At 38.5% G+C, this 26425-nt stretch overlaps 1 protein-coding gene across 1 annotated transcript in view; it reads right to left on the bottom strand.

Moving 5' to 3' along the window:
- Positions 1-26425, bottom strand: part of poc1a (POC1 centriolar protein A) — a 114190-nt gene that overhangs the window by 54176 nt on the left and 33589 nt on the right. The window contains exons 9-10 of the mRNA XM_073875745.1: positions 24363-24431; positions 24129-24254 (exon numbers count right to left, since the gene is read on the bottom strand). Of these exons, the coding sequence (XP_073731846.1) occupies positions 24129-24254; positions 24363-24431 (195 nt within the window). The remainder of the gene's footprint in view (positions 1-24128; positions 24255-24362; positions 24432-26425) is intronic.

The raw sequence follows: 26425 nt of genomic DNA, 5'->3' as shown, positions 1-26425 counted from the left end.
ATTAACTTAAAGACAACGAAGAAAGGCTTCACTAACAAAATATCCCCCAAAAGAATAATAATGTTCTAAATAAATGTGACTTATAGTCCAGTGTGACTTATATATGTTTTTTCCTCTTCATGACGCATTTTTTGACTGATGCGACTTATACTCAGGAGCGACTTATAGTCCGGAAAATACATTTATTTATGTACAACTGCAGAAAGGAAGCCATATACATTTGGAATGACATAAGGGTTAGAAAATGTTCATATTTCTTTAACTGAATTACATAAATGCTGCTGATCCAGGAAACAGACCTTTAGAATAGCACGCAGGCAGTGGGCAGTGAAGTTGGACTGCTAAGGAGGGGGGATGAAACAAAAACACAAAAACATAAAAGCTGAAGCTTATGCCGAGCCAACTGGCCTCCAAAAAGCAGGATTAACTCTTGTTGAGAGTTGGACTTATTCACAGCTCAGCAGTAACCCAGCTGCTCAAACACGCACACGCAAACAGTGATACACACTCACGCACCCTTTAACACCCTCACCATGAATCACCTGGACTGGAAAAACCAACAGTGGAAAATTTCCTGGGGCCCTGATGAAACTCTGAATTGCACTGGACTGACTGATCCATCAATAGCCGCTTCCTCATATGCAGTCATTCATCAAGAACCGCCTCATATACAAGACCGGTGCTCCCACATACACAAGAGGAGGCACTTATCATGTTACCATGCTGTAAAACTGGGAATGCATGTTTAATTCACCAATGGTTAACATATCAATGTGAATTAAAAAAATATATATATTCTGAAATTCTCAATATAATATTGAACCGTCTGGTACGACCGTTGCCGTCCAATGCACATGTGAATTGCGGTTTTTCAGTTTGTGCGTCTAGACCCATCCTTTTATTATTCTTTAAGCATCGGTTTGTGTGTCTGCAAATCTGCTCGCACCCTGCAAGTACATTTTTTATCACTAAGAACTAAAGCTACAGGCGCCTAAATATGCTTGCGATGTTGGTGTCAGATTTCACTCACACTCTACCATGGTGAGCAGAGAAGCGAGAACCCAATTTGAGGCAGCACCGCCATCTTTCAAATCTGTAGTGTGGGTTCATTTTTTGCAATTTTGTATGAATAGATTAAAGGGCCATTCACATTATAACGTATAACTATATTAAAGGAATAGTCTACTCATTTTCAATATTAAACTATGTTATTACCTTAACTAAGAAGAGTTGATACATCCCTCTATCATCTGTGTGCGTGCACGTAAGTGCTGGAGCACGCTGCGACACTTCGATAGCATTTAGCTTAGCCCCATTCATTCAATGGTATCAAACAGAAATAAAGTTAGAAGTGACCAAACACATCAACGTTTTTCCTTTTTAAGACGAGTAGTTATACGAGCAAGTTTGGTGGTACAAAATAAAACGTAGAGCTTTTCTAAGCGGATTTAAAAGAGGAACTATATTTTATGGCGTAATAGCACTTTTGGGAGTACTTCGACTCGGCGCAGTAACACCCTCCCTCTCCCATTATGAGAGGGAGAAGGGGAGCGGACTTTTCAGGCGAGTCGAAGTACTCCCAAAAGTGCTATTACGCCATAAAAAAACTCGTCTTAAATAGGAAAAACGTTGATGTGTTTGGTCACTTCTAACTTTATCTCTAAATGGTACCATTGAATGAATGGGGCTAAGCTAAATGCTATCGAAGTGTCGCAGCGCGCTCCAGCGCTTACGTGCACGCACACAGATGATAGAGGGATGTATCAACAATTCTTAGTTAAGGTAATAACATAGTTTAATATTGAAAATGAGTAGACTATTCCTTTAACCACCACACCACTGTACAATAACGATAACTTTATGTAAATTCACTCACGCAAATCATTTACCTTTATTGGCATTAACCAATATTGCATATTTCCTTTAGTAAAAACTCTTGTATTTGTTCACATGTCAATAAATGTACAAATATGCTGTTCTTGTTGCATTTACACAGCGGGTATAACCAGCAGAACGCAATACACTGCGTTTCGTGTATCTCTAAAAAGTGAATCTAGTTTGTGTAATCTAATATTTTAGCTTTTGGTGTAATAGTCAGTGTAGTAGAATAAAAACTTATGATGTTAATTTTATGGCAACTGCAACAGCGCTGGACACCTTATGTAATGGACCTCAGCTTCATTGGCTTATCTTTCATCAATTGAAAAAAAGAATCGCTCTACAAATGATCCAAACAAAATCAGTCCTTGTATCTTTATCGTTATAGTTGTAGTGTGAACTCCGCTATCCTCTTTAAAGTAAAAAATTGCAATTAAAACAATTTTTTTTTTCATTTTAACATTTAACTGTTCCTGTCTGTCATCCTTGCTGTCTGTAATTAGGCTACTACAGGATAATTAAGCTGTTAAGCTTTAAGCACATGTCATCATTATGTACGAGCAACTGTGATGATGATGTGATTTGCTTTGTTTTGGTGACTTATATAAAGAAAAATTGGCAACGGGTCATTGAATTATTCGAAAGTAATGCACACCCAAGGTGATAACGCAGCATGACACAATGCGGAGTCAATTATTCCTCTTATATCACCACAAACATTGCTCTGGTGGTTATTTTAAGACATTTGACAGGTTAGGTGTGCGGTTTACAGAAAAATAATCAACACCCGTGGTACATTTCTCAGCCAATCTGAATAAAGCATTCAACAGGCCTGGTGTACTGCAAGTAAATCACCATATAAAGTTCTAGAGAAAAATAAATACTTTATGCATCATAGGTAAACAAACGAAATGTTCAGACAGATGGTCTTGAGAAACAGACAGATGTTCTTGTTAGTAGATTAGATAAACTATGTTTGTCTGCAATTACTTTTTCTCACAAAACATAGAGTGCAATGTACCGCTGACTCAATGCAGAGACGCTAACAAACTGTAACTTCAAATTTGGTTTCTATTATTTATCCGTATTCAGTAAAAACTATTAAAAAAAATAAGGAGTGAATTACTGTACATGATTGAATCTTGTACAATAGATTTTGCTGTTGCTGGCATGTGGTCATGGAGAAACAATAACTACTCTTTTAAAAATTCGTCCGACAATCAATCCCTTCTCAGAAGAATCACCACCTTTTTATAATCAGATGTTAAAGGTGCTTTATAATGTAAAACTGTTTTTATCTAGGCATAGATGAATATTAAGAGTTCTGAACATGGTAATGAGATATCGTGAGCCTCAAACACGATTGTTTTCTCCTTCTTATGTGAACCTCAAAAGACCGCTGGAAAACAGACCAAACTCAACATAACACCAACTGTGACGTTACAGTCGTGATGTACGCCCCCAACATTAAATGACACATTAAATGAATAACAATGTTGTTATAATGCTAAAAACTAAGTTGTACTCAAATGAGCTGCTCCGAGAAACAGCCAATCAGAGCAGAGCTCAACGTTATTATTCATGACCCTTTTAAATAAGATAATAATAGACCGTTTCATTGTAAAGGCAAATCCTAGGGTTGTAAATGGACATGTAAAACTGTCTCTGGATAATTGTTGCACTTAATAAAGCCACAGACAGATATCAGAGAACAATGTAACATGTGATACCAATGCATTCTTTGGCACTTTTAAAGGTTCTTTATGGAACCTTATAACCCACAATGCTTCTTCTATGGCATCATGAAGCACTTTTATTTTTAAGAGTATAAAAGTAGATGTGTGAAAAACAATATTCATGAATATCAGCTGATGTCACACACTTTTCTTCCATCATTTTGAGTACCTGAAGTGGTCGCAAAAGAACTAGAAGCTATGCCTTCAATATGTTGTGAGCATCACTATTTTTACAACACTAAGAAGGCTCGACACAACATGATACTTAGCTCGAAGTATCACCTGTGTCATACACAACGTTGTTTGTGTACACAGAGTTTACTAAAAAGAAGGTTTTGAACAATTAACTTTGGTTGTTTTGGCGTCCGAATGTGACAAAAGGAGGGAGGAGAGTAAAGATGGATAGCTCCTAAAGCATAGTTCCGAAGTCAGTTGTTCAAAACCTTTCTTTTAAGTAAACTCTGTGTACACAAACAATGTTCTCAATGCTCGCGTTCATGTGTAGAGATCCAGGTGATACTTCCAGCAAAGTTTCATGTTGTGTCGGACCTTCTTAGTGTTGTAAAAATAGTGGTAGTTTGGTAGCAGCGGACAACGGCTGGAAGAACACATCAGAAATCGAGTTGGCATCACACCCTAGCAAAGATATTTTTTTAAAGTAGCTTTTCTTTTCATGACAGTCGAGGTGTGAAATGTTGTCTTTCGTAGCCATTTCTCGTATCCGTAAAAATCATAGTAAAAGATAAGAAATCCATAAATCGTTACAAGCTAGCCAATGCTTGTCAGTAGCCTACTGGTACTCGGTAGGTACTCAAGATGGCAGCAGGCAACTGGAATGATGTAAAAGGTCACATGACTGATATTCATGAATAGCCTCTCGGAGTGTAACAAAACATTGATATGGATCGATACATTGATTATATTTCTAATGGTACGATGCATCGATGCCACACATAAAATATAAATTTAAGATACATTTATTTTGACATTCTCCACATTCTCATTCCTTGACTTAATGTCCATCTACGCATTTCCGCCAAAGCAACTACGCATTGTTGTTTATTTTCATCTACTAATGTTAGCAAATGAATGTCATGCAGCAATAAAGCGGTTGAAGAACAGTGATAACACAGTGAAAACACAGTGAAAGAGACAGAAGATGAATGTGTGCTTAGCACTGCAGGTGATATTGTCCATTCAATCACAGTGTGATTTTTTTTAAGAAAACTCTCTCAAAAGAGACCACTGCAGCATTTGTTTGACTATTTGATCAATTTGTGTGACAGATCAAATGCTTAAGCTTAACAGCTTTATATCATATAATTTAATTTCATAATTTTTTTCTAAAACTACCTCAGCGATTGCACATTTTGGCACAAAATACTAAAATACTTTGTTGTCTTCATAAGCTTGATTTTATATGACATTTTGCCCCTCATTATTCATTTTTCTTTATTTAAAGAAGTGTATTTTTTGTTAGTTTGTAAATGTTCCAATTGGGTACAGAGATTTTGAAATTTTGAAAAGTTTTAGCATGTTATATATTTTGTTTGCATTTGTAAGTTATTAAAATCTGCAACTGCTTAATATGTAATATAAAAATATCAATAAATTGATTGAATCGTAATTGCATCAAAGAAGTGTTGCTATGGTAGTGAAAACGGATATTGCATTGTGTGGTAATTAACTGTCCGATTTACACCACTAATAGCCTCATTTGGATCTTGTAAATTGGTCTGATATTTTGAAAAGATACATAATAATAATTAAATCTATTATCGTCAGGTAGTTTGATTTAAGATAAGCTTTAAGCTCTGGATTATATAAAATAAGAAGGATAGAGATGAAAAGTACACAGAGAGAGATAAGATGAGTGTCAAGCATAGCACCACATCCTTCTGTCTTTCTCAGTAGTGTTGTTCCTGGAAGTTCGGTTATTAAGACAGCGAGAAAAAGAGAACATAGTCAAGAAAGACATCCAAACCTGACAAAGAGAATTCTGTGAAGTATGGCCAACAATTGCCATGAAGAATTACAGTATGCACATTGTTTTAAGGTTCCCAGTAACTTCGCTGATAGAAATATGATTCGCTGTGAACGTCATATTCTAGAGTAGTTCAAAGTTGAACATTTCATTTCCCTTAGGTTACAAATGATGTTGAATGGCTTGGGTTCATATTCAGTTAAACATTAAAAATGTATATTCAAAAATATCACATTTGTCATTATATAAAAATATGTATTTTAACTATGGTGAGAGCAAGATGTGCATGTTATCAATATACGTGATTGTCAATAAAAATCAAATTCCTTGATCATTTTCCAAAATGCAAATATAATGTTTTTTTTTATATAAGCATGACATGTAACCTACTTACACGTTAGATGTAACACTTACAATTTATAATACATCACCTACCTATTTAACATCTGTTATTATTCTAACAGAATAAAATAAGGATGTAACAGATCAGACACTATTGTTTGTTGTATGTGAGCTTTACTGATGTTTGATTGAAGCTGATGTAGAGTCTTTCTAACGGCAGCCGGTAGCTGTTCACTGCTGTGATGCACGTATGTCTGTGCACGTGAGGGTAGGCGGAGGGGGGTGAGACACACAGATGTGCAGCGGGGGAGATTACATACAGAAGAATGTGATCCTTAAACGCTCATCTGTCCATCACTGCACCAGCGTGTCACTATAACCTCTCTATCCTGATTTTACATGACAATCCAGGGCTCAAAATTAACTTTTTTATTTGGTAGCACTGGTGCTCCCAACTTTAAAGAGTTAGGAGCACCAGCAAAAATGTAGGCGCATCCATCAAAAAATTTAAAAGCACCACAACTACAATGTAAATGTTAATAGATTTATTTTATTAAAAATAAAACACTACCACCGGGCTTTACACGTCCTATGGCCAGCATTTAAAAGTTGGTCTTCTATTTTATTTTATTTTATTTTATTTTATTTTTTGCTGCATAAACTCCTAAATTAATACCCAAATGCTGTTGAAATAGTATTGCAGCAATAATAATTTAACAATTACAGGTAACATGATTAAGATTACATAGAAAATCTAGCAAACACGTAAAACACTGATTAATTGTGACATTACAAAAGTGACCCTAATATAGAAGGCTAATATATATTGGTATTGATAACTGCATTACCAGGATGCTTTTACCACTAAATAGGCAATGTTTTAAAAAATACAACAAAAACATACCATCAGCATTGTCGTATTCCACAGCAACATGGACCACAAGGATGTTTGTCGAATGTCCATTCACCAGCGCATGCGCACATACACCATCAAACACACTTTGACAGACAGGTCGGCGTATCCATCAATAATAAACACATTTGTCATGACACGTCTTGTGTTTTTGGCACTTTCGCCATGTTTAAGCAAGGTACGTCTGGCGCTTAAAATGTTTTGATTCCGCCATTAACGCCATTTTACAGGATTTACAGTAAACACAGTAAGTTACATTTTCATAGCGGAGACACTCGAAATCTTTAAGCCACTCTCTCTTAAAGGTTTAACATCAACTCGTATTTTCCGGTGGTGGAGTTACATTTGAATCCGGATCGTCGTCAAAAACTACAGTAATAACCTTGGCTGTAATCGGCTCGCTCTCGTCATGCTCGCGACGCGTTCGTCTTTTCACATTTACGCGCTTCACGGCAACAAGGAATGACTGACGCTCATATTAGCCAATCTGCGGTCTTCATTAAACGCAAGAACTTAATGGTGAAATTTGATTGGTTATGTATCGTTGGAGAGAACACTGAACCTGGGACAGCGCCAGCACGCAGGATCACAATCAACTGGCGTCACAACAAAATGGGCAGTCGCACAAATGCTCCCAAATATATTTTAAGGTCGCACAGATTAAATTTCGGTCGCATATGCGACCAAAATGGTCGCAATTTCGAGCCCTGCAATCTCTCTTAAACTCCCCACAACCTGTGAGGTTACAAAAGCACCAGTTGTGACAGATGAAGTGCTTCATCAAAAACCCAGCAAGCACTGGACCGGGTGGCCATTATAGATTTTCTAAAAATGATTCAACTTAAAGGGGTCATATGATACAATTTCATGATTTTCTATTTGCTTTAGTGTGTTATGTGACTGTTTGTGCATGAATACAATCTCCAAAGTTACATTACATCTTTTTATTTTCACATATTATGTGTTCTGTTGTCAGACATAAATCAAGTACTGTATAAAATAGTGACTGAACAACATGATCTCACAAAGTTCCGTGGGATAGTCACGGACAATGGTAAGAAAATAGGACAAAACAGTTGAGTAACCAATCCGTGAGAATGCCAGGGAAATATGCGGAGATCCGTGAGAATGCCACAGAAAAATGTGCAAAAAATTCTGTGACTATGCCAGATCAGGTTGGACTGAAAATGACCCAATAACACTTTGTCTTTTTAATCCAACCAGCTCTTACTGTAACTGATGCTAAAATCCTGATTCATAAACGTGACATCGTTGGGTGCATACCGCACCATAAGGAGGGATAGTTCTTGCACACAGACTCACATTAAGTACATAGAGAATGGGTGTGTGTGTGGGAAACACTGCTAACCTTTCGGTAAGTCATGATAAAATCGATTAGCAGTCTTCTCTGTCAATAACATCTGTGAATGTTGACGTTTACGTAAAAAGGCAAGTACATGAAGAAAAGCATATTAAAAACACTGCTACCTTTTAATTTGTTCACTGTCATGTGGGAGAGATGCGTTTCCAGGCGCTGCACACAACATGAGAGAGAGAGAGTGAGAGAGAGCAAGAGTGCAAAGACAGAGGAGTTTTCACAACTACAATGAACGAAGTTTGGAATAATGGATGACGGGCCGCAGAATTATTAGAAAATAATGGTGTTAATGCGGCACAACACAAAACATTTCTTAAAGGGCGTGTTGCAGGTTAACCACCACTGTCGATTAATGGGTAGATAAATCACTCAAGATATATGTATCATCAAATGTCTCAAAAATGGTCTTAAAGACCAGTTTATTTTAGTTTTTGGTATTAACTTTTTTATGCAATTGAGTGATGATGTCACGTTGGGGAGAAAAGGATGAAAGGTAGCCTCAGCATAGTATTAAAACTATGGCGACTGACTGGGATGAGGTTGCAAGAGCCAACTGTCACGGTTAAATCCGTGTCATGTTTTGTTTCTGTTCTGATCGTTGTCACCTGGACATTCATTGATTAATCACCTGATTCATTCCACCTGTTTGTCATTAGTCTGTGTATTTATACCTGTGTTTGTGCAATACTGACTGCCGGTTCATTGTCATTGATACCCTGTCTGTTCCTGTGTTAATGTTCCTGTGTTAATGTTCCTGTGTTCATGTTCCTGTGTTCCTGCCTTCACCATGTCTGCCCTCGTGTTTTTATTATTAAATGTTATTTATTTTGAACCTTGCATTTGCGTCCTGTCCTTACAACCCTTCCGTGTCGTGACAGAATGAACCGGCCATTCAAGGACGCAGCAAGTTCACGGAGGGCGGCTCCCCCAGGAGTTTCGTCGAGGGGGAGTAGTGACATCGGGGTTCATTCCCCATCAGCCCCGATGTCTCTTGGGGACCACCGTGAGCGATCGCTCGCTCCTGCGGGCCTGCGGGAGGAGGATCGGCCCAGGCGGTCCCCCAACGGTTGAGTCGGCGGTCCCTCGGAGGACCACCGTCCCGCTCGTAGGGGGATCCGGAACGGACCACGCCCGATCATTTCCCCGGGGTGGCTACCGAGTGAGGGTCTCCATTTCCACGAGGGGACGGGAGATGATTTCCGGGGGGCACCTCATCGTCGACGATTCCCAGAAGGGGGGTAATTCGTCTGCCTCGGTTCTCGGAGCGATCGCTCCGGTTCTCCTGGCGCTGTCAGGCCCACCGTCCTGTTGGTTTCGTCCCGCCGGCTGCCGGCTTCGCCAGGGTCCCCAAGCCCTCCACCCCTCCCTTGGACTCTCGCTACCAGACTTTGTTTTTGTTTTGTGTTTATGTGAGTGTCTGGTAGCCACTCGTAGAGGGAGGGGTTATGTCACGGTTAAATCCGTGTCATGTTTTGTTTCTGTTCTGATCGCTGTCACCTGGACATTCATTGATTAATCACCTGATTCATTCCACCTGTTTGTCATTAGTCTGTGTATTTATACCTGTGTTTGTGCAATACTGACTGCCGGTTCATTGTCATTGATACCCTGTCTGTTCCTGTGTTAATGTTCCTGTGTTCATGTGTTCCTGCCTTCACCATGTCTGCCCTCGTGTTTTTATTATTAAATGTTATTTATTTTGAACCTTGCGTTTGCGTCCTGTCCTTACAACCCTTCCGTGTCGTGACACCAACATGTATGATCAACCGGGAAATTTCATAGACCACCAGTCCTCGGTGGTCAAATGCTCTCAATGTGGGCTTTGGTAAATTCTCCCCCCAATGTGACATAATGCAATGCGTTGTGGGGAAAAGGAGAATCGTTGCAAACCGCTGTACTTTTTCATATTATATTCCGTTTTGTGATACCCAACAACATAAAATACAATGGATAAGAGTTTAAATGTTTATTACCAACAAGCAAATTGCACAATTTTGTTGAAAAAGTAACACTTTGTGAATATAAATAAATAAGAGCATTAAAAGTAACATCTCTAAGAGCCGAAGTTTACAAGTAGGATATTTACTTAACTCTTTCCCTGCCATTGATGAGTTAACTTGTCAATTAAGAGAAAACGCTTCCCTGCCAATGGCAAGTTTTTCCGGCAATCTGTAATACAAACAGTAAAAACTCTATGTATGTTTTGATCATCGTTCCGAATCAAATCTCAATTAAAAGTCCTTCACAAAAACACAATCTCAGCTTTTTGCTCAAAATTAGGTGTTTTTGAAGAAACCTACCCATATTTAAAAGGTGATAAAAAGAGAACTAATAAAGGTTGGATCTAGAATGAAACTTTTTTTGTTTATTTTAAAGCAGAGGGTCTGTTCTTTCATTTGATATATTGTATGTTTATATATTTAATGAACAACACTTTCTGGAAGGCATTAAACTTTTGTAAAAATGATAAAAACAATGGCGGGGAAAGAGTTAAAAATAGACACAGGACAATCTCTTTCTTCTAGACAAATTTTCAACAGTTTTGTGTCATCTCCAAAAATCCAGGAACAGCTTATTTGTTTTGTAGCTTCTGACAAGATAACCACCCTATTTTAAATACATTTTAAAGCTGCTATGTTTTTTTTTTTGGCTGCTGGTGCGGTGAACTCAGAGTCTGATAATGACCAGAACCTGAAGCGGGTATTCAGCAAGCAACCATGTTTCATGCTTTTTGGACATTCACATAATAATGTGGAAATGCACATCGCACATCATCACAGTGACAATAATGTAGAGTTAAATGTAAGCTTGTTTTTAAATTGGAATTTCTCAGCAACATGATTTTCTGAGACCGAATATTTGAATAAAGGGTTTTATGCTGTGTTAATTGGGGAGAGTAAGGTATACGCCCATGGAGGAGCACAGAGATGGTTCTCACTGCGGCACACATCCAGCGGGCGGGGATGGATCTAGATCCAACTCCTCCCACTTTATATACTTTTGTTCCGCCAAATGAACCAGTATATTTGCGTTGTTGCAGCCCGCAATTAGTTGCAACCTGTGGTAGCCAACGTTTGCTCTTATCAGTTTACGTTTGATTAATAATATAGTCAAGAAAGATTCATAATTTAGAAAGTATCACAGTTAGGTGTAAGGGGAAGGACACGTTCCTGACAATGTGATATCACTTAAAGCTCCACTGTGTACTTTTTTTAGTTAATTCTTAGGAAAAACCCATGTTTTCTTTCAAAAGTATGTGCTCATTCATGTGTTATTACTTCCACCCCACTAATCAAAGTATTCTCGTAAGTGTAGAATCTGCCATTTAAAATACATACCACCGTATCGCTCTCTGGCTGAATCCATGTTGTGCCTCCATCTTTGAAATACATTCGCCGACGAGGGACATTCCTGAAATTCAAGCTTCGCCTTTCGCGCTTTCAGACTACACTCACGCTGGCCGCTTGCTGAAGCCTCCCGTTGCATGTGTAGGCGGTATACGTCATCAAGACAGACTTATTTCAGAATATTAACAATTATAAAGCTGACAATTATTCTTAGTTAATTGTAAATTGATGTAATATGCTTATGACTTGCGAATGTAATGCTCAGTTAATTTAAATAAACCAGGCTTGATGACGTATGCAGCCTGCGACCTGCGTAGACTGAATCCTTTGGCCGCACGCCGTGTTACCTGCGATCTAATGCTTTGATTTGAAAGCCTGTTGAAGACATATTCTCGAGGACATTAAAACAAGTCGCCAAGGAAGCGAAACGGGGATTTTAAACAACAACGCGACAAGAAAAACATCAAGACCAAAGTCAATATTGGAGTTAGTTTTCCAAGATGGGGCTCAATGGACACTGAAGTTGCTAAGTTACTTTATATCTTCACCACAGGTAATTCAGCATATTCGTTTACATCATACAGTCTATGTTGTAAACTTGAAGTTTCATAGTTCCTTGGCTAACTATAGCATAACCAGTTAGTGTAAACACGCATGTGGTTTTGTGTGCTCCACACGCCGTCTCTCCGCCCATTTATGTAATCTGAGGTACTGAGATAAATGTTTCTCATCTTTTCTGACCTCTAACACAAACACACGGTGACAGCGCTATTTTTAGCCTTTCATTGATAAAACGCAGCTGATCTGCGTGTCGTTCGTTTCATTTTACAAGCGTGTGAAAGTTGTGCAATCTTATTTCACCAATATCAGAGAAAGCTCTTACATACACACGGACATGTAACGTTTACTTAAAACATAAGCATTGGACTCTGACATAATAGTTTCGCGTCCATTTAAACCTGTGATTACTCCAGCTCATGATTAAATGACAGGAGAGGGTCTCGTCCACAGACCATCTCCTCAGTAATATGGAAAGAAGCGGTCGAAAATGGACAAAAAGAGACGGATTTAAACACCAAGTGTAAACGTAATGTGTGTCTCTCTCGTCCACTTGTGATCTGATCGACGAAAACACATCTAAATACCAAGTGAAACAGCCCCTGTGATATTTTTCCTCGCGTCGATGAAAAAGGAGTGTCTTTATGATTGCTTTTTGTATGTGATTTTAAGCGGACATATCATGACAATCAGACTTTTTACATGTTTAACATAAATCTGTGTGCTTTGACGGATCACACGATTGCAAATTGTTCATTTTTTTCATTGCTTTAGCTTTAGCTACTGGAAGCCATGTTAACCTTGACATAACAGGGCCACCGTACTAGTTAAAACGCGTTCCGAATGGTGGGGGCTAGAGCGTAATAATCAGTTGGTTGTCATATAGATTTTTACCGCTAGATGGGAGTAGATCCTACACAGTGGGGCTTTAAGGGATTTATTTGTACATTATCCCACTTATTACATAGCTATTCCTATACGAGTAAATATAAAAACAAATGTATTTGATATCTTTTATTAGCAAATAAAAAAAAGTAAACCATCTACGAGGGAAACCTGTTTTCTAATGGCTGTAAGCAAAGACGCGTAAAAACAAGTTCAAAGTCCATACAAGATAAATATTCAATTTATTATTTTCTTCTAAATAACATGCCATAGCCTATGTATTTTAATAATTATGCATATTTATACTGTATCCATTCATAGGTCTTATGTGGTAAGATTACTCGTAGTAGGCTTACCCGAAATGTTTTACTCCAAAACATTATAGCAAAAAAATTACATTTCACCGTAAAGGCACTACTTTTATTGTAGTCATAAGTAAAGTTCATTTTTATGTCAAAAGAATAACTTAATTTAGTTACGAGTTAATGCTGAAATGGTAATGGAGTAACACGTGTATGACGTGTCTTGTGGTAAAACTGTCGTCCAATGGGATCTCTGGATCTGCATCCAGCTCCGCCCCTGGATCTGAATCCAACCCCGCCCCCTGGATGTTGTGTTCTGCAGTGAGGCGCTACTGGGAGCACAGGTGATTTTGTTAAAAAGATTGTTAATGTGCTAGTTAGTGAGTGATACTGTTTGTTTGTAGGAGAGCACCTGATTCTTTACACTGCGGCCGATATTAATTGTATGGCCGAGGGAGAAAAAGAAAGACTCTGCGTCTTTGTGAACAAACCATTGAAATTTTTGTCGGCAAGGACCTATCATGCTTCACGCAATTCTTTTGCTGGGTGGCACTGTGCTGGCATTTATATGGCTGTATAGAGCAGGGCCTGTGACACTGGACTGTAATATGACACGTTTGGTGGACCAACTTCGCTCCTGGACGGAGCATTAACTGAGCGTCTCCCTTATTATAGAGCACCTGCCTGCCTGCGGTGTGCCCAAACGGAAAAAGGGGGGTAACCTGTTTGCTATAATAGAGGGTATGCATTGACATCAGTTTTCCACGTGACCATGCCGGAACTGGCCCTGTTGAGTGGCAAACGTTCAACAAAATGGCTGGTTTTCATAGTGGCTGCTGTAAAATGCCAGTAAAACTGACTATTATCAGCTTAAATTGAATTTAGTTGGACTTGATAGCAGAGATGGACAATACTTAGTTACACTTCCCAAGCATCTGTGCTTTATTAGGATGTTTGTATTGGAAAAAAATACTTCACTACATTCTAAGGCATATAATAATCATACTGTGTATTCTTTAATATTGCATATTAAAATGTATTTAATACCTAATTACATAAAAATGTTGTACTTTTGCTTGAGTAAAAGTACGTTAATATACTTGAAATGTAATAGAGTAAAAATTATGATAATATGCTTTGGAATGTGTTTTCCAAAGAAAAATATGGATAAAATACAAATACTCAAAAAATACTTTTAAGTAGAAAGTAAAATCTCTGCTTGATAGTGACGGTAGCAACTTATCAACCCACCTGTGGTCTGTGGACATTAGCATGAACGATCAATTTACTTCTCCTTTCGGTGTTTCTTGGCAGTCTGTAAAACGATAGCTCTGAATTCTTGTTAATCTGTTAGTACAGTCTATCGCACAACAGCTTTTTCCCATTTAGAAGCATTTCCCCTGTGTTTTCACTGATTTCACACTATACACAAATGCTGCCGCTCTATCTTTTGCCACTCAGTGGGCGCAACCGCAGTCACTTTCGCCGAAGGTGATGGCACGTGCATACCCTCTAAATATTGAAATAAAGAAATGTTTAATTGACATCCTGGTTTCACATTACGTTTATGGCATTTCTCGGTACTGCAAGAGTCCGAGTCCAACTTTTAAAGCAACACTATGTAGTTTTTTTTTACCTCTAAATAATGTCTCTAAAATTATTTCAGTGATAGAACAACTTTTAAGTGGACAAATTGTACTGTTGCTGCAACCTGAGCAGCCTCCTAGCTGCTACAAGCACACTCTGAAAGTGGCGATGGAGGGTAGAGCACACAGCCCCGCCCCTCCCCCTGCCTGCAGAAGAGTGTCTGATACCAGGCACTGTTGCACTTTTCAACCACATGGGGGAGCTGTAAGTCATTTGTACATGGAAACTACATAGTGTTGCTTTAAGTATTAGACGGGTCCGGGTGGGTTCTTAACTCACTCTGGAACACAACAGTTCACACAACATGTTTTTGCTAAGATTAGTGTGAACTGAATAATAGCTTTCTTAAAATTGTATCCCATTCTATTCCCAAAGTAAGAAAACTCCCTGGCTTATTGAAATGGGCTGCATTGTACCGTATCGCAATCCTTGTAAGTGTGTAAGATATTGTGGGCAAATGTGACCAATTCAAAACAACTGTCAAATCTCTTAGACAGGACTCAAGAGTTCAAATTAAGAATGCAATGTCCAGACACTGTTATCTTCATACAGACCCACTTCATACATTCAGACCCATGTTCCAGACTAATCTAATGAATGCAACCCGTTTTCAGCTAGGACACAGACAATGGATGAATATTAGTGTTATTTGTTATTTTTTTCAGGGAATATGGGTAGAACTTTTACAAAGACGCGTGTTCGCGTTTCAATGTTCCTCTAATTACATCTGACAAATGTAATGAGTTCATAAAAGGCCATTAAGAAACCATGGAAAAGCACTTCTTTGAATTACAGCATGTTTGACTTTGACATTTACAGAATACACAAGCTGATGGTTTTAAAGGTTTCTTACAAAGCCTGCTGTTAAGAGCGAAAGCTTTCAGTGGTTCAAAAATAAAACTCCGCTTTACAAAACATGCTGTCCTAAAGCACTATGCAAAACTACTGTATGCTTACTGACCAAAAAATACTTATATAGGTTATGAAAGTGTTTCTTGCAATCTGCATCGAGGTAACACTCCTGTAGGAGGACTCGACAAGTTTTCTTACATACTTGTCTTTTGAAAAATATATTTTTTGAAAGCTTAAGGCACTAGTCAGGGAACTACACTAACCTTTACCACTGGTGGCACTTGCGCTACCAACTTTTTCAGTTACTGGCGCAAAATATGATTTGTTCGCACATATTTTTCTCAAGTTATATTAAGGCGCTCTGGATAATAATGAACAATAATGAAACTGTATTGCATACAGATATACTTTTTATTTTACTTGCCATCTTTTGCACATGCCTTCTTGTTTTCTTAAACGTTGCAGTGTTTCCCACAGATCTGAAATTTACTTGGTGGTGGTTGCCGGTGAAAAGGGCAATTATTACCCACTGACAAATAATGGTCTACTATACATGTGACGAAGAACTAATAATGTGTGACACAACACAATACTTTGATTTATTGAAAATTAATATTAATTTCACATTATATTTCATCAATCTAACCACCCCAAACTTTCTTTGCCATTAACAAAGCTGACAATGTTTGTCAAAGCACCACGAAAACACTTACTGTTTTTGCACTGATATATGAAGCAATTAGACCCCTTTTATCAAACTCAATATAATACAATACTATGTATACAGTATATTAATAGACAGTGCAGGTCTATAGATTATAAATGTGACTGATGTTATGAATGATGTTATAATGGTAATCATTTCTATTAGATAGGCACTTTTACTGCTTCTGCTCTATCTTTCTATTTCTCTCTTGCCGATTTAAAAAGCTTAATCCACTCATTATTTCAGATTTAAAAGTCTACTTGCTGTCCCGGTGACAGACTTTACATTGCTTTGCTCGTTCAGTGCGATGGGCTTGACATTAGCACTGCTTTTTGCTACAATCTCTGTCCAAACTTAATATGGATATGGTTTTAGAAAAGATATGGTTTATTAATAATAAGATTATTAAAAAAATGTGAGAAAGAAAAATGCTGCGCGTGGTCGTAACAAGAACCATCGCCATAGAAACCGGAGGCACGCTGAAACTGCACTCGAGCTTTAGCGCGGTAGCGATCATGGCCGTTTTCCAAACGACTCGGGTTATAAACACAACATTAATCAGACTTGGGACCCAAAGTAATTAAACTAGGACCTAACCGGACCCGACAGACCATTTAAAATATAAACCCGGAACCATACGGGTCCCGCGTCCTCAGTGAAGAAAGACCTCTGCTCAAGTTCAGAAACATGGAAGACACGGCGCTTGCGTCGCACCTAATTCATTGAGAAACAGCTGAGCACGCAAACGCACACTGATAGGGAGAGACACGACGTTTTTTCACGCAAAATGAAGCCAACGTGTTGATGGCTCAGAGCACGTTATAAAACGTATTCTTAAAATCCACATTTCTGTTTTAATAAATGCTCATAGTAAATCATAGCATATTGTCTAAAACATTAGGTAGCACATTTGCGACCCATTAAAAATTAGGGTCGCAACGGCAGTTCAAAAGGTCGCATATGCGACCATTTTGGTCGCAGTGTAGCTCCCTGCTAGTCCCTAACAGGACACACAGTACTATACGATACAGTGCATTAAAAACTACCAGGGATTACCAGCAGTAAATGCTGATGCATTGTGATTAAACCTCATTTAGAGGTGGTCAGGGATGGATTCTCATCACATTCAAGTAAATGTTAATATGTTTATTTGTTTACATACAACTGTGCAAACGTAAAACAGCAGACAAAAATAATTTTGAGTCTGTTTATACCTGGTATTAATCGATCGGATCGCAAGTGGATGACGCTAAAGACAGGTGTAAACGAGGTTTAAAATGTTTTGAGCTCGTCCACTTTTGTCCACATTCAGAGGTAGTTGAAAAAGAATTTGATCGGATTGCTTTTGTGGTGAAGAGCCTACTCTCAATCTACTGATCTAATGTGATGTAGTGAGCACAATGTTTTTACATCAGACATGACTTCTAGCTCAAACACACTGTGTATCTTTAGGCTTTCACTGATAAATCTTAGTTTCATTTTGCAAGTGTTTGAAAGTTGCACAAGCTTATTTTATTAATTGCTCTCAAATTTTAGAGAAAGCTCTTACATATACACCTACAAAGCACTGTGCAGCTTGTTTTCTAACAACACAAATAACGGAATCTAAGCTCAATGTCTAAAGCGTACACCACACGGTCTAAACAGGCGTGTCCAATTCCACTTTTGCTTATTTATAAATACTTGATTTGTAACAAACAAAAAAAATTAAGAACATGTGGAGAGCCTTCAGCACTCGGACAACACAGTGAATGTTTTGATAAGCATTACATTAAAACGGTCCTCATCTCATCATATCCACAGGCACAAAGTCATTATATACAATAACTCCGTAGGGTAGCATTTAAAATAAAAAAACATCTAAAAATAGTTGCAATATGGGCGCTAAACATGAAAATGATCATTGCGTTGGGTTGAAACTAGCAAAAGACAGCTGTGTCGCGCATTGCGCCGGGTGTATGATAGAGCCCTCTGTCACAATATTAGTTTGCATCAATTTAAACCTGTCATTTCTTCCGCTCGCGTTTAAATGAAACCAAAGAGACTTGCCCACCAACAACCCCCTCAGAAAATCAACAGAAGCAGTCGAAAGTGGACAAAAGAGATTAAAATCCCAGGTGTAAACGTGAATGTGTCTCTCTCGTCCACTTGTGGTATATCAGGTATAAACAGCCCATTTGAATGGGTGGAATGTACATTTTCCCCATGCTTATTGTTCTCCAACATTCTGTGGTATAGACCCCTTCAAGGTTTGTAAACATTGAATGACTATCGGGTGCGCACGCAGCATGGGGTCAAACTGTTCATACCATTTAGGCTTTCTATTTTAATCTAACAGGGCTGAAAAATGATGCCTTACCTGAAATGAAGTGAGCACTACAAACACAAGCCTCTTTGATCTTTGCATTGTCCCAGTCTGCACGTTTAATTGCTTGCAGCCACAGATGTTGTATTTTTTGTTTTTGAGATTCTGCGGGAATCCCGAAAAACTTAACGGCAGACCTGGTGCGATTTTCAAAGCCCACGACGCAAGTAGGCGTTTTTGACGATACCGAATAATACGCAACTCAATCCGCTGTAATGACTTTTCTGACCCCAACATGTGCAGTGGGAACTTCCTGTGACGTGAACTGTGAAGGGGTCTATTGGTATGTCTATTACTAAGCCTTTTGTTGCAGAAGCTCTTTTAGTTTTTCCAAGCTCTAAGTTGTGTGAAAGTCTTGTTTCTCTCCCAAATCTTCAATCTTCTGGTCTATTTCTCTGTCTTCATTTTCCCTTCAAGTCCCTATTAGCATACTGCGGAAATGTTTCTACAGCAGGGAAAGGCAATGTCAAGATGACATTTTAAATGATCCATCAATGCTTAAAAAAATCTGGTAAATTACACAATTCTGATATTTATTTAAAAATAAAAACTATTTCATTTTTTTATAAAAAAAATAAACTTATAATAAAGATGTCTTTCTTAATAGCTAAAGTACGTTGTTAGAGATGAGTTAAAACAAAGGGTATGGTTTCCTTTCACAACATCAATTTAAAGTTTTTTGTACTACTGATCTGTGTTAAAACAGACGGAGGTGCACTGGGAGACATACGTAGTTCAGAGGCGGCTGCATCGAACCTTTGCTATGCCCTTGTCAATGTAAATCACACTGCTTGCTTAAAAACACAAAGTTGAAGCTTCCCCCACTACACTGGAGACCGCTGTCCTTTCCACAACACCTACACCATATTTAACGCCTGTAATTTCCTAGCCTTGTTTGAAACACAACGTTCAAAGGAATTGGTTAAAATAGTGAATCGATGGTGGTCTGGAAGCTATTATGAGAACGTGACTTTGTCACTACGAAGGGCAACCTACGTCTGCGAGATAATTATAAAAGTGGCCGAGGCTTCGCAGAATAAAGCAAACAGCAATGGTTGTTGTTACGGTAATTCACTTCTGCTTTCAATATAGACTATATTCCCCAAACGTTCTAAAGTGGATTGGGTTAACAGAACGTGACATCAAGGCAAAAGCAAAAATTTGGAGCATTAGTTACAAAGCACACTTTAGAAGAAAAAAAAGCAATTGTTTAGGACATACTATCCTAACCAAAATATTTTTCATTGTACCAGTGAACAAGCATAAAGATTTAGGCTTTATAGTCCTATGTTAGTTGTACGGCGTAGCCTACGCAGAGACACAAACCCTACCTAGTAGCCTATGGCATAGCCTCACAGGCACCTCTCCCAAAATGAACAACAAAAAGTTTGGGAACCACCGCTTTAACCAATTGTGAGAGGGCGATCAGTTTAATCTGACTTAATCTGAAAACAATCATTTTGACAACGGCATAAAAAGTTATAACAGTAATATTTGTCATGACAATTTCCATTTCATTCATGAAAAAGTACCTCATGTAACAGAAAGTTTTGCTACATTTATGTGCATTAAACAAAGATTTAATATTAACAATATGCATTACTGCATTGATATGAAAGGGGCGACTTGACTTTGCATTAAAGCAGCACCACTACTTCCACTTAAAGCACAGATTTTTAACATTCACTGCATTCAACAACAAACACAAATGTTTTGAATCACCTGCTAAATGATTCTGTCATTCTGCACATTTAGGACCCTAAAAGAAACATGATAGCTTTGTGGTACAGGTTAGTTATTTAGTCTATTTATTTCTTGAATGTGTCAGGGGATACGCTCTGCACCTATAAATACATCCGATTAGTCTCTTGGACATGTAACTCTAAACCAGCCCTAGTATCCAGTCCATACGACAGTCTAGGACAGGGGTGGAACGTTGGTCCTGGAGAGCCGCAATCCTGCAGAGTTTAACTTCAACTTAAACCCACCTGAACAGGCTAATCAAGGTCTAATGGATCACTAGAAAGCTACAGGCAGGGGAGGTTTAATCAGGGTTGGAGTGTCTAGAAGTTCTGACAGCTCTGACACATGCCTACTGGAACAACCATAGTAAAAACTTTAGGTCAGGCCTTTTGCCTCTATTTATCTCAAGCGAAACATCATCTTGTGCTTTTAGGTGAGAGGAGCCAGCCCTGGTTCATTCGACTGCTGTGAACACACGCGTGAGAGTGGGACACGTCCATTGTGTGGGGATTTGTCTCCGGTCTGTCAACGGAACGATAGCGTGATGAATCAAAAAACAACAGCAGCGTTATCTGATGCCGCCGGACCGTGCAGTGTGGCGTGACGATGTGCTTTAAAGTGACGCAGGCAGGAAATCAGCCTTTTGCCAATTCATTCAGTATGTTGACATGACAGACCCAAAACAATGCTATTGTACAAACTGGGTCTTGTATTTTTTAAAGTGCCAGTCAGGTCCAATTTCTAAACTTCCTAATATTGTGGTTAGGAGACACATGTTGTTCCAAATAAAGTGGGTACTGAACCATCTTTAATGGCCAAATGTTTAGCAAATCCCACCTTGAAAAAGTAATTTTAACCACTGATTTTTCACATCTTCATCTTTTGGTGGTGAAAACAACACACACTTGCCTTTACAGCTGAAAACATAGTGTCTTCTCGACGGTTAACACACTAACTAGCGCTCTGTGGGCAGGGTTTTCGTTTCTCGCGGGCAGGACTGTAGGTGGAGATTATGCAAATTATTGGCTTTGTGCCTAGACAGACAATAGGCGGGAGATTCGGAAAAAAAATATTCTCGGATACGCGGTTCAGAGTGGACTACCTACTTTTGAAGCCAATAACTTTATGTATCATGCACGTTTTGGTTTAACTAACTTTTTACATAGTTTACATGACACACTGCAATACAAGTAATTTTCAATATTGGATCTGTTTGGCACTTTAAGCTTAACCTTAGAACACATTTTATTTAATAATTTAATAATTTTGCAATAAGCAAACTTTAAACTGCTATTTCAGTACTATTTTCTATATGCTATTTTCATGTGGGGTTGCCAGATTTAAACAACCTAATTATAATTTTACATCCACATACAGTGAGGAAAATAAGTATTTGAACACCCTGCTATTTTGCAAGTTCTCCCACTTAGAAATCATGGAGGGGTCTGAAATTGTCGTCGTAGGTGCATGTCCACTGTGAGAGACATAATCTAAAAATAAATTCAGAAATCACAATATATGATTTTTTAACTATTTATTTGTATGATACAGCTGCAAATAAGTATTTGAACACCTGTTTATCAGCTAGAATTCTGACCCTCAAAGACATGTTAGTCTGCCTTTAAAATGTCCACATCCACTTAATTTATTTTTCTAAATTATATGCACCTATTAGCTGCATAAAGACACCTGTCCACCCCATACAATCAGTAAGAATCCAACTACTAACATGGCCAAGACGAAAGAGCTGTCCAAAGACACTAGAGACAAAATTGTACACCTCCACAAGGCTGGAAAGGGCTACAGGGAAATTGCCAAGCAGCTTGGTGAAAAAGGGTCCACTGTTGGAGCAATCATTAGAAAATGGAAGAAGCTAAACATGACTGTCAATCTCCCTTGGACTGGGGCTCCCTGCAAGATCTCACCTCGTGGGGTCTTAATGATCCAAAGAAAGGTGAGAAATCAGCCCAGAACTACACGGGAGGAGCTGGTCAATGACCTGAAAAGAGCTGGTACGAGCGTTTCCAAGGTTACTGTTGGTAATACACTAAGACGTCATGGTTTGAAATCATGCATGGCACGAAGGTTCCCCTGCTTAAACCAGCATATGTCCAGGCCCATCTTAAGTTTGCCAATGAGCATTTGGATGATCCAGAGGAGTCATGGGAGAAAGTCATGTGGTCAGATGAGACCAAAATAGAACTTTTTGGTCATAATTCCACTAAACGTGAAGAATGATGAGTACCATCCCAAGAACACCATCCTTACTGTGAAGCATGGGGTTGGTAGCATCATGCTTTGGGGGTGTTTTTCTTCACATGGGACAGGGCGACTGCACTGTATTAAGGAGAGGATGACCAGGGTCAAGTATTGGGAGATTTTGGGGAACAACCTCCTTCCCTCAGTTAGAGCATTGAAGATGGGTCGAGGTTGGGTCTTCCAACATGACAATGACCCAAAGCACACAGCCAGGGTAACCAAGGAGTGGCTCTGTAAGAAGCATATCAAGGTTTTGGCGTGGCCTAGCCCGTCTTCAGACCTTAACCCAATAGAGAATCTTTGAAGGGAGCTCAAACTCCGTGTTTCTGAGCGAAAAGCCAGAAACCTGACTGATCTAGAGAAGATCTGTGTGGAGGAGTGGGCCAAAATCCCTCTTGCAGTGTGTGCAAACCTGCTGAAAAACTACAGGAAACGTTTGACCTCTGAAATTGCAAACAACGGCTACTGTACCAAATATTAACATTGACTTTCTCAGGTTTTCAGATGCTTGTTTGCAGCTGTATCATATAAATAGGTAGTTGAAAAAATCATACATTGTTATTTCTGGATTTTTTTTGGATTGTGTCTCTCGCGGTGGACATGCACCTACGATGACAATTTCAGACTCCTCCATGATTTCTAAGTGGGAGAACTTGCAAAATAGCAGGGTGTTCAAATACTTATTTTCTTCACTGTAATTTTAGCCACATAAGCATTTCATATGGCACTAAATGAATGTAATGTACAGATGAATAGTACGCTCTAAACATCTAAACTATTTTGCAATCCACATCTGACTTGATAAGTAATATCAGTTTCAGTGCTGGCTTTGTAAGACAAACACTTTAAACAATAGTCCCCATCACTCAGTTACATTTTTCAGAAATGTGTACATAGCATAGAAAAATTGGTAAACAACTTTATATCATACATATTATAAGAACCAATCATCACATTCACAGCATTCTGGATGAAGTTATCCTATGTGCCTCATATGTGTTTTAGTTTTAACGTGTATTTTTTTAGTGGTGGGCAAAGATTAATCATAATAAATCGCATGCAAAATAAAAATCAGTTTTTGCATAATATACAAGGGTGTCCTCCTGTGTGTAATTATTATGTATAAATACACACACATTCATGTTATGTATCTAAGAAGACCTTTGAGTTTGTGTAAAGTTGACTGTGATCACGGCAGACCTGTGTGTAATAACCCCAACAGCCTGTCTTTACCTTTGTTGGCAGGTGGTTGGACGTTTTGTGGTCATGACTGAAAGGCTCAATCTCTGAACGAGTGCATTTCTGCTCCAGCACTTCACTGTAATCCACACTGTCAAAGTTAGTCCTCCATACCATCACCTGCAGACAAGAGCCACATGATGTATGTTACTCATTATATATACGTCAAACTATAAATTCCAGACTACTAGAGTTTATTTCTGTCTGTATAAATATATACTGTATCACCTGCTCATCTGAGCCGCCAGAAGCAAAGTAGTCTCCAGTCCTTGAAAAAGCTACACAGGTGGCAGGGCCCTAACAAAATGGATGAGAGAAATAATAAGACAAGATACAATATGAATTTATTAAGACATATGCACAATTTTTCAACTTAAGACATAACAAATACTGACAAGTGGCTTTAAAAGACTTGAAATGTAGGACTACAAATTATGGCCGACAGACGATAATTGCGTGTATTGAAGATTGTCAGACATATGGCCGATAGTGGGCTTCCATGACAATAGTTGGCGATGGTTATTATTATTATCATCATAGTTTCACATTAACCCTCTGGGGTCTAAGGGGTTTTTAGGGCCCTGGGGAAGTTTTGACATGCACTGACATTTGTGCTTTTTTCAGTTGCTTAAAAACATATAAATGGCATACACTGGGCTACAATATTATATAATCAACATGTATGTACATGTTTGTATTTTTGAAAGAAAAATGGTTATGCGTGGTTTTCGAAAAAGCAAAATGTTTAAGTCACTGATATGAAGTCCACAAAACTCACTCATTCTAAACATGTTTTCCCAAGACTTTTCAAAGCAGGATCTAGTAGTCTAGAGTTTTTTTTTAAATGATGTGAAAATCATTCGGCCTACTCGTTCACATAAAGCAATATATTGATTTACAATTTCTAAGAAAATTTTGCTTGGGAAAGGCCATATGCCTGGAGGCGGGAAAGCTCCTGAATAATCAGTGATTGACAGCTGAGAAACAAAAGAGTTGCATAATGAGCCACATAATGAGCCTTGTGGGTATGTTCAACAGGAATGTAACTTTCTCTGTAGTAAAACCATGATAAGGTTTACTTTTTAATATAATGTAAACACACACACACACACACACACACACAATATTTCTATTGAAATATTTTCTATTAATTTCACAAGTATAAGTTACCTTTTAAAAACCACAGTAGCCCAATCATAGTAAAGGTACTGTTTGGCCATCGTAAAATGAAAACAGGGTTAGTGTTTTGTTGGCCAGCGAGAGGTTTACTTTTGTGCAGTAAAAAGCTCAAAAGAACAACTGCCTATCGTTGTCTGGACTTTTATTTGTGTTTTTGTAATCATTATAGTAGAAACACAACAAGGGACAAGCGTGATAAACTTATCAATGTTTGTTTACAGCCGCCGCCGCCATTGCTACCTCACGTGTTGATCATGAAAGCAGTGAATGTGTGCACACGCGAGTGATCCTGTGTTTAATAAACTTGATGTGCGGAGATATAAGCGTAGACGCAACTAAATAAGGATTGTACTGTTTGCAATCGCATATTCTATAAGAATACCAAAAAGCGCGTCGAGTTTCCTGACTTGTGTGTTTGTGTATGTGCGTTCCCATCGCGTGAACTGTTTGACGGAAGAACAAAGAAAACACTCGTGTCTGGAGATACTGACACACATACGCAAGTAAATAAGGATTTAGATGTCAGGTTTGGTGCACTCGGATAAAACAACAAGAAGTGGAGAGACTGGATTGTGGAGAGACTGGATTGTGTATCTATTGACTGCAGGAGGCACGAGTTATGCATATGGCTGTCTCTGTTCATTCACTTCAATAGCGAGGGGTGGTGATCTCATCTCATTACAGACAGGTAACAGGAGAAAGACGGTACCTCTCCTCCTTCTCATACAGTTTACACCGAATGACAATATATGTTTTCGATCTGACTTACATTATTTAAAAGCTGACATTCCAAGCATTGTGTAGACATTTATCTTTTGTTTCTATGACAAGTATTCATTAAGTTACAGTTAATTTTTCTGACGCGTTTTTGAAAGGACTTCACTGAGAGAGAGAGAAAAAAAACGTGCATTATGTTTATTTTCTTAATTTTGTGAAAAGCACAACATTCTGTTTTTATTTGGAGTGGACAGAAAAAAATAGACACTTTAATGTTTTAAATGATGTATAAATCATATCTGTATGTCCAAAATCAGCAGAGTTATCTAAGTCTCTTTGCGGAGTGATTGAAAAAGAAAGAGTTTGGGCGCCCGTGCCGCAGTCGACCCCAGCGT

Source organism: Misgurnus anguillicaudatus, chromosome 14, assembly GCF_027580225.2.
Source record: "Misgurnus anguillicaudatus chromosome 14, ASM2758022v2, whole genome shotgun sequence".
In the NCBI taxonomy this organism is placed as follows: domain Eukaryota; kingdom Metazoa; phylum Chordata; class Actinopteri; order Cypriniformes; family Cobitidae; genus Misgurnus; species Misgurnus anguillicaudatus.
This window is presented reverse-complemented; position numbering and strand designations above follow the sequence as displayed.